Here is a 14,012-nt window from a genome sequence, read left to right on the forward strand (position 1 = left end):
GATGAATTATAAAGACAAATTAAGCACATGAATCAGCGGTGCTTGTCTGGGTTTCAACCCGCAATCATCGATTAAGAAGCACGCGTTCTAGCCACTGGGCCATCTCAGCTCTTCCATCATCAACTAGCTTATTGGTATTTTTTTTTCAGAAATTATTCGTCTATTTAATTTAAGCGGTTTTGGTAATCTTCGAAATAAATTAATTCTTTAAGAAAACGAAATAATCTGAGCTGCCTTTAATAATGCGGAAAAAATAACTCAATTGTTTAACAAGTAATGTAATATTGGGCAGCCTTAAAATTGAGTTCATAGAAAATTCAATTTTAGTAAGTAATCCGCGAGTAAGCACAATTTTATCCTGTTTATCAAATAAAAATCAAACCCAACTCATTTTATGCCAACCAATTGTACAATTCTGCTGACCAAATAATAATTTTATATTATAATTATTTATTTTGCAAACATATTATACATTATCAAGCTGATATTTTGATAATCCTTGTTTCAATTTTGGATTGCTTGTTTATCATGTCGTCAAAATTACATAATTCCGTCGAATCCATTAAAATACTTGCTGAAATAATTATAAAACAATGTGTTTATTATTTAGTCTCTTAAAATTTTTTTATTTTTTAACAATAAATAATTGAACTTTTTCCCATTTTAATGACATAAATAAATGCTGAAATTGAAGGTCAAAAAAGTTGCTATCATTTTCTAAACTAAGTTTTGTGTTATGAAAAAAAATTTTGGGTATATATTTGTATACAACAATGAAAAGAAAATGAAGACTCTGTTATTCAATCACATTCTGTATTTTACCAGTCTTCAGTATAAATAATCTCTTATTTGCTATCTTCGCCTGACTGCGTCACAGTGTGTGGTGCTGTCAAGATTTCTGGGACAAATGTCTTAATGGTTCTCGAGTCCCGAAGATTAATAGAGGAAGCAATTGATGTATCTATCCATAAAAATATAGGTAAATGTTCGTATAGATATCTGTTTAAGATTAATAGAGTTGCGTCTGTCCAATAACTATGGAAGTTGGCAGATATTATCATGGAGAAAGCTATTCAACAAACAACAACAACAACAACAGCCTGTAAATTCCCACTGCTGGGCTAAAGGCCTCCTCTCTCTTTGAGGAGAAGGTTTGGAACATATTCCACCACGCTGTTCCAATGCGGGTTGGTGGAATACACATGTGGCAGAATTTCTATGAAATTTGTCACATGCAGGTTTCCTCACGATGTTTTCCTTCACCGCTGAGCACGAAATGAATTATAAAGACAAATTAAGCACATGAATCAGCGGTGCTTGCCTGAATTTGAACCCGCAATCATCTGTTAAGATGCACGCGTTCTAACCACTGAACCATCTCGTACTTACTTTACTGTAATTCATCGCTAGGTGGCGCTGTAACAAATTGACTTCAAAAAGACGTGTTTAGGCTAAATTCCACTAGTATATTATAATTATTGTATTCTACTTATACCCCATTTTTATATTTATCTTTTTGTATAGGTAGTCAATAGACCACTAAATGACGAGTAGTCACCGTCCAAACATTGGCACATTAAGAAATGTTAGTCATTTCCCACAAGCTAATGCGCCAATAAATTTTATTTTATTGGCGATTAGATGTTATATTCCTTAAGTCTGCTTCAAAGCAGGAACTTACTCTACTTGTCATTATAAGAAACAGATCCTACTCGTCATTAAAAAAAATGACAATTGTTTCATCTATCAGACAAGAATCTGCCATGCTTGTTATAGCTAGTGGTATTATATGCCTTAAGTTAAAGTTATTTAGTCGTAAAACTTACTCGCGCCTTACCCCACATGTGTGACATATACAGTAATACATACTTTAATTTATGGAAAATAGTTTTTTCTCTTACATAAAAATATATGTGCTACTGAATAAAATTGAAAAGTTTGATAATTTGGTCAGAATGTGCTTGAAATAAGACGAAACAGCGAATGTAGAAATAACTAATTTTATGAACAAAATTAACAAATAAGAATGTTAATCAGTTCATGATCATTTACGAAGAACTTTAGTACTTTCCAAGTTACATAAGCCCTAAGTGACAGAATACTTCAATTAATGGCTAACGGAAACCAGATGGCAGTTACGAAAAGTGGAAGCTTGCCAAATGCCACCAAGCTTACCTGGTGCTAGGGTAAATTTAAGACTCATTTAAAGCTGTGTCACTATAGCTAGAAGCGAGCGAGTGACAAATGAAATAGCTAGAAGCGAATGCCGCTTGATATATGTAATAGCTAGAAGCAAATATCGACTGACCAATGCTCTTTTATTTGAGATAATTTATCATGGCTGTATTCGAAGTGAAATAAAATAGCGAAATCGTAAGTAGTACTAAGTAAAAGACATATTTAAGAGGCGTACTTTTCTTTCTCTTTTTTTGATCTTGTTAAAAAGTACAGTTCCAACATGCTTTATTTTAATCTACATAATTGTATCAATTTATGACAATCTGAAATTTCAAGGCTAAACATTTTTTTTTTAACGTAATCAACCATTTTATTTCTTAACTAATGAACCGCCCCGGCTTCGCACGGGTGGAATGTTAATACAAATACCTACATAATTTGTTTATTTATGAAACTACATTACAAACTTCAAAAATTTTCAGCGTTTCTTTATTATATTGTTCATGTATTATCCATATACAAAAGCCTTCCCATCGAATCACTTTATTAGAAAAAACTGCATCAAAATCCGTTGCGTAATTTTAAAGATACACAGGGACACTTGTTTTATACTATGTAAGGATAAAGTTATCTATAAAACAAAATTATTTACTACCATAGTCTAACATATATGAAAAAGAAAAAAAAATGTAATTAAAATTCTATGTCTGCTATGATATATCTCTAATAAGGAGGGAAACCATTGAAGAGAGAACTCGAACAGAAAAGTTGCGATCGAATATTAAACGGAAACTTTCTGCGGAATCCTTTGTGGCCTTTGAAGTTTGTGTAAGATTTTGTTGGAACGGTAAGTTAATATCAATAATCTAGTCAAACAAGCGCTGGTAATGTTCCAATAGTTATATTGGTCCCAAAATTAAACCTCAGGGGATGCCTTCATTTGATTTCCTCAGAAATAGCCTTGAAATACGTACTTAGTACATTTTTACAATGTTGATTATACTATCAAAATGAATAAAAAAAACAATAAAACTTATATGGGATAATATTGTTTTTTTTTCAATACATCTACATTAGACTGTCCATTCATTTTGAAGTCTTTCAAATACTGCATAATATAAAAGTAAGAAACGTACCCTAATATTGTGGTATAAATAAATACATTTGAAAGAAGAAATTCTCAAAGTTCTGCATATAATATTTAGTATAAAATACTAAATATTATATGCATACTAATTTTTATATTAAATCTTGTTGATTAAGATATATACAAGGAAAATCGTCTGCATCTGCTGACGATAGATATCTATCTATCTTGACCATAATATTGGGTAGGTATGTATAAGCTTTTAAAATTAGGTAAGTAGTAATTACAGTTAAGCAATGTAAAAAGGCCTCATTTATTTATATATATGAAATAGATATGTATCTATAAACAAGTGGATAAATTTTAGTTAGTAACACACCAACTATTCATTAACAATTCATTTTCTTTTTCAGTTCAGTTTTAGTGGAAAGTTGTCGACAAATTTATATTGCAAATAAAATTTTATTATTAAAAATGTTAATGAGACTTGAAGGAAACGGTGGTGATGCGTCAAAACGGAAAGTGTTGAATTTCTAAATAACTACACAAAAAATACATTTTACATTTGAATTAATTGATTGTGCTTCTCCAGATTCGATCACATGTCTTTTAAGATCCATAAGTTCCAACATATAAGCTGAGACAGCTCGATTATTTATTCATAGCAGATGAACGATGTTGTCATAACAAACGAATTCCTCATACGAAGCAATGTTCTTTATAAATAAAAAATCTATTTATGATGTTTAATTTTCTCCAAGAATTTCCAAGCGATCTAATATTTAGGTTAAGTGAATAAGACATCATGCGCCTTAGATTCATCCCTAGTTATAGTATTATGACGTTGTATTGAAACCATACAAAAGACCTATCAACTGCTTTCCGCCTCTCCGCCTTTAATTTGCTAGTTTGATCATTCTCGTCATAATTATATTTGTTAATTACACATCGATAAGTACAGCTGTTTCACGCATACTTTTCTGTGATAAAATAAATAATTTGATCATAAATCTTGGTAATGTACAGATTGTCACTTGATAACTTTTTGAAGAAATTCTAATTCATACTAAGCCAATTTGTAATTTGGTGTAGGAAAGTCGAATTTACCGGAACATTGCCTAAATCCTACGAGGATCCTAGATCGGATAAGGAAGGTTTTCAAAACCGTCCGAGCTATTTCCAAGATCTTCACAAACATCCCAGTTCGTTGTATAGTCTAATAGATCTCATGGTCAGATATTCAAAGCTCAGATCAGGCAACAAAACTCTCAGCACCACCAAAAATTTCCGGTTTAGAGTCAATTTTATTTAGAGTTCTAATTATTTTATGACTTTTTTTAATTAATTCGCGCCCTTTACAATAATTACCAAAAAACCTTGAGAGTATAATTTTGTGTTCGATAAATTCTCAACACCAACTCGAATCTTGAAAATTGGTAGTTTAGTATTAATTTTCTTTAAAGCTCTAATTAATTATTGCATGACGTTTTTAAAATTAATTTACGTATTTTGCAATAATTACAAAGAAAATAGCTAGAGAGCATAAATGTACGTCATATAACCTCTGACGTGCCGTGGCTAATGACTATTTAAATAACGCAATGGCTCTAGCGAATGGACTATGCTATTTGTCAATTCCATCAACGGTTCAAGTAATGGTTTTCAATAACGTAATGACTAGACAAGGATATTGATCACTTAATGATATAAAAGTATAAGGACCTGCTTGTCAGGCCTACGCTGGGCATTCTCTCTCCTTTCTCTTGTAGGTCTCATTTTGGTGGAACATGTTTGCTCAAATTCTGCGAAAAACAATTATCGTAGAATTTACTCCAAATTAGACGGAAATATGTTACTTTTTATGAAGGCTGTTAATACTACGTTACTATCAAACAATAGAATGATAAAACCATAAAGGTTGTAATTACAATTATAATGGGTTTCCAATACAATAGTCTTACTATTGTAATTGCCAAAACTTTTTCTAGTGTTTGTGTTCATCGTAAGAAATAACTACTCTTTAGTACGAGTAAATTTTCTTTCAGCAGCACACAAATACACACACATAAACAGGAAGTGACGTGTGACAGTGTCTTTAATAGTAAACAGTACATAAATAAGAACAGCGTTTCACCTAAAGTCCGTGTTCAACATTTCATGAGTGAAATATAGAGTCAATAAATATTTTACTTACATAATAGCACTGAGGGTTAGTCAATACAATGGGTACTATGAAATTGGGACCAAACACGAATAAACGTGTAAAATAAGTAGGTACTTTAACTTTAATACGAGCGCATAATTATTTTTATATCGTTCTCAAACAATGCTCCACCTTAATATGTAGACGTAAAATTTACATCAGATTTTTATTATCTCGTAAAGAGAATGAAATGCTCTCGTTATTTTTTTATTGATCAGATTGATGACTTAACATAAGTCTTCGTTTTGATGGAACACCTGACAAATAATGTAGTATATGGAAAATATATGTTTGAAACTTGTTTCTGGTGACTTCTACAATTGATCGGATTATATGCGATTATACTGTCTTGAAAATACTTAAAACAATTTTTTTTTTTATTTATCTTGATCTTTAATTTGAAATGTAGATATTTGTTCTACAATCGAACATCTCTACAAATATTCAGCGCAATTGGATAAATGGGAGTTTGCGAACTACACCCAAAACTTTTGGGTTTCTGTAACTCAATTTTAAACAACAATATTTCATTTTAAATTTGGAAATTGATGTAAGATGATCGAAGAATTAGATGAATTTGAATAAGTTTGTTTCTTTTTATTTAAATTGTATATCATCGAGGTTCAGTTAACAAACTATACATGTCGAGAACGAAATATCATTCTTTGATATAAAGAGATTCTCGCTCAGTGTCTTGGTTTTCAAAAACATTTGGGACTTTATTTTTATCAAAGCCAAAGTGCCATCCGCGACAGCTGCTTGTAATATTCTTCAAGTTAATTTATTGTGAGACAGATGAGCCACCTGATGGTAATTGGTCAGTAACGCTCATAGACCGTGCGTGATCATGCGGAAAATAAATATTAACCTACCCAATATCGCCAATATGCCTTGGGAACATATGACACATCCCTGCTTTTATATCTTCTTATTTACATAAAAGAGCGTAGTGTTAGTTACACTACTTATAACTCAAGAACAGATGAGCGGATTCGGGGGAAAATTGGTGGAGAGGTAGCTTAGAACCAGGAGACTGATATAGGCCAGGCTTTTTAACGCGTTCGACTGCGTTTCCGTGAAGTCAGTATCAAATGTGGTGTAACAAAAACCCATCTGATTTGGAATAACAAAACACAAATGACACATTATAAAGATCTTAATAAGAGTGAGTTAGACATTATCTAGTATATTTTGTATTAGTATTGCACCCGTGCTAAACTTTTAGTTTTGCTTGACACATTTTCTTATCTTTAATAACCTCACGGGTGACAAAAACAATGCTTCATTAGTTAGTAAAGTGGACTCATCCAAGCTTTGAGAATTGACTCTTGAGATGACTGCACTATGACTCTTTAGTATTTCCAGTCATTTCATCAGTTAGTCTTTGCATAGAACGGCTTGGTGGAGTACAGTAACTATTCCTTCTTTTATAGCTATTAAAATGAAATGAATATAGGTATATAGCAAACACAGAAAATACAATCTTTTTGTTATATTATAGGTGGCAAATGAGCAGAAGGGTCACATGATGGAAAGTAATTACTTTCGCCCATGGACATCTGCAACACACAGTTGGCGGACTTAAAGAAATAGTACGATCCTTTCTTGAAGATTGCCAAGTCGTTTCAGTTTGAAAAACAACCGGCGAAAGCTGGTGCCACATAGTGGTTGTGTAAGGCAGAAAAAATCTTAAAAATCGTGCTGTTAAAGATTTTCGGAGATCAAGACGAAAACTGGGCATATTTATATCGTGATACGGATAAACTTCCCTGGTGGTAGAGAATAACGACGGTATAGTCGAAATAGTGTTCTCTCGGTACTAGTGTACTCTCGGGGAAAGCCTTTGACCCTAGAGAGCGCGTCCCCAGGTGGTGGATAGGGGAACGCCCGTCAGCAGTCTCGACTGTTGAAGGGTAAGAGGGAAATTAAATACCTCTCGCGAACCAAATAAGGCCGGAGAGAAAACTCCGTCAAAAAACCCTGCTCAGGAGCTCCTTCTAGATAAGTGAAGAAGAGGTCTTGAGCGGAGATGAGTGTCTGGGTCGGGATACTCATGTCGGGATGGCGGCGGAAGAACCTAACAGTGAGGTCAACGGCGGCACTCAAGTCTTCCAAGAAGATTACGACCTTGGCGTCAGGTGGCAACCGGCCGTAAAAACCATAGCCAATATTTCATACCAATCATGAGACAAAGCACAAAAGTAAAGAGGAATAATGCTAGGGCGTCCCCCTTAAGCGACGTTGGCGAGTATACTGCTAGTAATGCTAGGGCGTACCCCTTAAGCGACGGTAAACCAAGAGATCGAAACATGTTGCCAATGTCCCAAGTTCGTATTGCGACTTGGAATATTGGTTCCATGACTGGACGCAGTACTGAACTAAGTGATATCTTGGAAAGACGCCACATAAATATTTGCTGTGTGCAAGAAACAAGATGGAAAGGGGCTAAATCACGTTACATCGGTAAGGGGTATAAACTTATATATAATGGAAAAGATAATGCTAAAAATGGAGTTGAAATAATTCTAGATCAAAATCTCAGCCAAAACATCGTTGAGGTAAACAGAATTAGTGACCGTATCATAGGTGTAAAAATGGCTTTTGAGAAGCAGGCATGTCTAAATGTAATCTCTGTGTATGCGCCACAATCCGGGTGCTCAGATGCGGATAAACAGGAATTCTGGGATGATCTGAGTGTTTACATAAACACAATACCCACAAAAGAACAAAGACTTATCTGCGGAGACCTTAATGGACATGTGGGCTTAGACAGGAGCGGCTTTAGAGGGCATCATGGTGGATTTGGGTATGGGAAACAAAATAATGAAGGAATCACAATTTTAGAATTTGCCGTCCTACAGAATTTAGCAGTAGTAAATACATTTTTCCAAAAAAAGGATGAGCATCTTATAACCTACAAAAGCGGAAACTCCAAAACACAAATTGATTATATTCTTGCCGACAAGTCGAACATAAAGCAATTCAAAGATTGTAAAGTAATACCAGGTGAACCGCTTACAAGCCAACATAGATTACTCATAGCATCGATGAAGCTTAAAAGGCCTATAAAAATACAGACTCCAAAAACTGAGAGAATTAAATGGCAAGAAATCCACTCAGAAAAAGGATCCGCTTTTCAAGAGGGCATCAGAAACTTCATGACGGAAAATCCCCCTGGAAATGATTCTCCCAATACCACTTGGTCGAAATTTGAAAATAGGTGTCTTACTTTGGCGAAGAACGTGCTAGGAATCAGTAAAGGCCCACCAAGAAATGGGAAAGATTCTAAGTGGTGGAACAGCGCTACTAAAGAAAATGTAGCAGAGAAAAAGCGTCGGTTCAAAATATGGCAAGAAACCGGCCTGGACCAAGATAAGGAGCTGTACAAAGAAGCAAAGAAAAATGCCCGAAGAACTGTGGCAATTGAAAAAGACAAAGCCGATGTAAACCTTTATAGACGACTAGAACTAGCAACGGACACTGAAATTTATAAGATAGCAAAGGAAAGACACCAGAACAGTAAAGACATAATTACAACTAAATATATAAAGAATGAGAAAGGAGTATTGCTCACGGATGACAAGGACATATGTAGGCGGTGGTATCACTACTACAATGAACTCCTAAATGAAGAATTCCCACGAAAACCAGAGAAAGTTGAACCAAAAGTACAAGGACCTGCCAATGACATCACCTTAGCAGAAGTTGGAAAAGCTATTTCTAAGATGAAAAATCACAAAGCGAGTGGACCAGACAACATACCAGCCGAAGTTTGGAAAACACTTAAGGACGGGGAGGTATGGCTTTGTGAACTTTTTAACAACATCCTTAAAAGTGAAGTCATGCCTAACATATGGCGTACGAGCACACTCGTTCCCTTCTACAAAAATAAAGGGGATGTTCGGCAATGTGGAAATTTCCGTGGGATAAAGCTGACCTCACACACCCTAAAAATCTGGGAAAGAATCCTGAGCGAACGCCTATCAAATCTAATCACGTTAACCGATAATCAGTTTGGCTTCACACAAGGAAAGAGTACCACCGATGCAATTCATGCTATTAGATTAGTGATGGAGAAAGCCCGTGAAAATAAGGAGAACCTAGTAATGGTATTTATAGATCTTGAAAAGGCCTTCGATCGTGTACCAAGAACCATCATATGGCAAGCCTTAAGAGCACATGGTGTCCCTGAATGTTATGTCCGACTTATTAAGGACATGTATACAAATGTGCAAACGCGGGTAAGAAGCCCGGCGGGCCTTTCAGAGAGCTTTACCATAAAAGTAGGGGTTCACCAAGGCAGCGCCTTAAGTCCATTACTTTTCAACGTAGTAATGAATTATCTAACTGCTAATATACAAAAACCAACACCGTGGAATCTCTTATATGCTGATGACATAGCCCTGATATCGCATAATCCACAAGAACTTCAAGAACACCTCGAACAATGGAGAGAGTCATTGGAAGCAAATGGAATGCGCATCAGTAGAACTAAAACCGAATGTATGATCTGTAACTTCGACCCAACAAATTCCATCGATACCACCATTAAGCTTGACGGTGTAAACCTTCCACAAGCTAAAACTTTCAAGTACCTAGGCTCAGTTATCTCCGATGATGGGACAATTGAAGCAGATATCCTACACAGGACAACATCTGGATGGAACAAGTGGCGAACGCTAACCGGAGTCCTATGCGACCCTAAAATGCCTATCAGGACGAAGGGAAAAATCTACAAAACGGCAGTAAGACCAACTTTACTCTATGGGTGCGAAGTATGGCCGACAACTAAGGCCCATGAACAAAAACTGCACACAACAGAGATGCGTATGTTGCGGTGGTCAGGAGGAGTTACTCTTAAAGACAAGGTGCGCAATGAATATGTAAGGGGAAGTTTCAAAGTTGCTCCCATATCCCAAAAAATTTCTGAGGCTAGATTGAGATGGTACGGCCACGTTATGAGAAGACCGGACGATCACGTGGTTAAGAAGTGCCTTTCCATCGCTACAAAAAAGAGGGGTAGAGGAAGGCCCCAAACAACTTGGATGACAAATGTCCAAAGGGACATGAAGGTGTTGGGACTTCACGAACAAGACGCTCAAGAACGATGCAAATGGCGTCGCATGATTGGGAAAGCCGACCCCGCGTAACGGGATAAGGCGAAGCAGAAGAAGATAGTCGAAATAGTGTTGTCGGTAGGTATCAATATTTTGTTTTATATACTTTGGGTAAAATAACAAAATATAAATCAATCATTATCCCTGAATTTAAGGCATTACAAGCAATACGTTCCAATTTCTTTGGGCCATTACCGACACCCTGTACACATATCAGCACTTTTTAATTTCAACTATGTTCACGTTAAACCTTCCCAAGTAGGTCATAACATATTAGGTTAGGAGAGCAGATAAATATTATAAGGCAAAAAAAGTTTGCGTTATAAATTCTGAATAGATGGTAGGATATTTATCACAAACAGTTATATCGGCACGCTATGAGTTTTTCCAGTAAAATTTATTAGTCGCCATACGTCTGTTGTTTTGACAGTGTATTGTTTTACGATTGACTAGCGACCCGCCCCGGCTTCGCAATGTGCAATGCTGATACAAAATATAGTACAGAATGTCTGACTGACTTTTTTGAAGGTTATAATGTATGTAATACTGTTATTTCGATTTATCTCGTAGAGTTAGCAATATAAGCTCATAAAATGTGTTTATATACGACATCACTTTAGAAAACTCTAAAATTATCAGTGTTTCTTTACTATATTGTGCATGTATTATACATATAAACCTTCCTCTCAAATCACTGTATCTACTAAAAACAACACATCAAAATCAGTTGGATAATTTTAACAATCTAAGCATTCATAGGGATAGACAGCGGTAACCGACTTTGTTTTAGACTATGTAATGATGTGGTATTCATAATTAGCTATGTCAACATGTGATAAAAAAATATTATTTAGCAAAATTAATTATATATGTGCTGGTCAAACATCGAAGACTTTTCTAGTACTGTCGAGAAGTTAAAATAATGAAATATAAGTATTTTACTTCGAAAAACTCTCCGAAACAGCCTGTTAATATAAAATAAATACGAATTCGTAATACATACCTCCATATTGTGCTGCTATCCGTATCTTTAATCTCCTTAGTCAGGTGTGTCAGTAAGGCAGCATTCGCGTTAGTGTACCACTCCACCACTTCCGTCATCGACGTGCCAAGATCGATTTTCGCCCTGAAGATAAAATATATTGGAAATACATAAACCATTATATCAGATATGAATATTTATTAACTAAGGCTCTGAACGCCCAATGACATAGTCCAGTGGTTAGAACACGTGCATCTTAACCGATGATAGCGGGTTCAAAAGCACCACAGAATATTTATGTGCTTAATTTGTGTCTATAATTCATACCGAGCTCGTCGGAGAAGGAAAATATCATGACACCTGCATGTGTCTAATTTCATTGAAATTCTGCCACACGTGTATACCACCAACCCCCATTGGATCAACGTGTAGGAATATGTTCCAAACCTTCGTCTCAAAGGGAGAGGAGGCCTTAGCCCAGCAGTGGGAAATTTACGGGCTGTTATTGTTGTTGTAGTTGTAAGCCATTATATCAAACCAGAAATGAATATTAACCAAGGCTTTGATCGCAGGTGTTTCTAAATAAGGGACGTAAAAAAAGATATCCATCGAATTAGAAACTTTGTCTTCGGTCCCCGTGAATTAGGTACTTAGTTTCTAAAGCCGTTGAAACGTAACAAATAGTATTCTATAATTAGTTATTGATAATTTATTTTTAAGATTTATTCAGCTCTGCGTTGAAGACTAGTAGTTAGGTACGAAAAAAAAGTATCAAGTATTTTTGATTATAATCTATCTTTGTGTCAATCAAAAGATCTGTTCAACGTTTCTGGCGCGATCGTGAACACATAAACATCTATCTATGTAAACATTCGCATCTTTAATATTACTTAGATGTATTTGATAATAGTTATATAAAAACTTTGTTAGAGTAAAAAGAACGATGTATGGACTATTGATGGTAAGCGATCACCACAGCCCCAACATATTAATTCTTTACGAAATAATAACCATTCCTTCACATCAAAAAGCCACTAGTCGTGGTAGCTAAGATTGTCACTTATACCTATAGATACTGACCTTCAAACCGAGCACAACTAAGTATAATTGTTTGGCAGTACAATATCTGATGTGTGCTTACCTCTCCAAACTAATTGACACAGACTTTTTCAAAGCCTCCTGTACTAAGTATATTGTGTTAAATAATTCAGCATTTTTTGACCATAACCTACAACCCTTTTATATAAATAGTCAATGAGCAATAAAAAATACTGACATATCCTAAGAACTAATAAGCAAACACGGAAATTTTCCAGCAGCAAGCATCAGTGCAGATATATCATTGATAATATAACGTAACCATTAAGTTTATTAGCGGCTCTTTTAAGTATAATCTATATTGAGACATGGAGCCTTTAATTTTATATAATCACGTTAAATGACGATGCAAAAGTACTCGCAATAGCCTACGTAAATAATGTATATTTTGATTTGATTTCAAATAATGAAGAGCTATTCGTGCAATCTGTAACCTGGGCCTAAAAAGTTTGTTAATAAATTAAAGACATTGCTTCAAACATCCGATTACACAGCTAGTAACTATTTTATGGGATAGTATTTGGATATATGGAGTCGTATACGTTTTTATAATTGTAAAATTGTAGCTGGTGTGTTTACTTTTAATTTTTTTTTTGACAATATCACATACAATACTCTGATCCCAATGTAAGTAGCTAAAGCAATTGTGTTGTGAAAAATCAGAAGTAACCACTAACAAGCAGACCCAAGTTAACATAAAAAACTAGTGATCTTTTTCTACATCGACTCAGCTGGAAATCGAACCAGGGAACTCAGAGTGGCGTACCCTTATAAACCGGTGCACACACACCACTCGACCACGGCGGTCGTTAATTGATTGATCCTTGTTAGATAATTGCGTTCCAAGCTATTTTGAAAAAAGAATATATAATTTACATTTATTGTTTATAAGCTACACATAAATGTAAAATAAACATTTTTGAAAATATTCCACTGAGTTTCTTTCGTCGTTTCATCTGAGCTTAGCCGAATTGCTAATTACCGAACCGGCGATAGGTTTTTTTACAAACAACAGGCAAGTGTAAAGCCTGAAATAAAATTAAAGTGTCTCTTTGTATTAAAGTAACCGCTTTTTACTAAATGTATATGTATTTACAATTTGTATCTGTCTGTCTGTCGGTTTTATCCGGCTAATCTTTCACTGGCAGATAAGAGGATATTTTTTTGTTAAATACAAACGCTTACGTTGTCGCGTGCACAGTTAGTATTGAACAAAGATTTAGGACTCTGACTTTGACAAATACAATAAAAATGTTATTTTTAAAGAGAAATATTTGAAATGAAAATAAAATTAATGATTTAAACCTTAACCTTACAATTTCTGTTATTCTGTTTGTGTTGTGATTC

At 34.9% G+C, this 14,012-nt stretch overlaps 1 protein-coding gene across 1 annotated transcript in view; it reads right to left on the minus strand.

Annotated features, from left to right (window-relative positions):
* Positions 1 to 11,703, minus strand: part of LOC124534143 (atrial natriuretic peptide receptor 1-like) — a 37,939-nt gene extending 26,236 nt beyond the window's left edge. Inside the window, exon 1 of the mRNA XM_047109837.1 lies at positions 11,589 to 11,703. Within this exon, the coding sequence (XP_046965793.1) occupies positions 11,589 to 11,686 (98 nt within the window). The 5' untranslated portion in view covers positions 11,687 to 11,703. The remainder of the gene's footprint in view (positions 1 to 11,588) is intronic.
* Positions 11,704 to 14,012: the final 2,309 nt, after the last annotated feature.

The sequence above is a fragment of the Vanessa cardui genome, chromosome 12 (assembly GCF_905220365.1).
Source record: "Vanessa cardui chromosome 12, ilVanCard2.1, whole genome shotgun sequence".
In the NCBI taxonomy this organism is placed as follows: domain Eukaryota; kingdom Metazoa; phylum Arthropoda; class Insecta; order Lepidoptera; family Nymphalidae; genus Vanessa; species Vanessa cardui.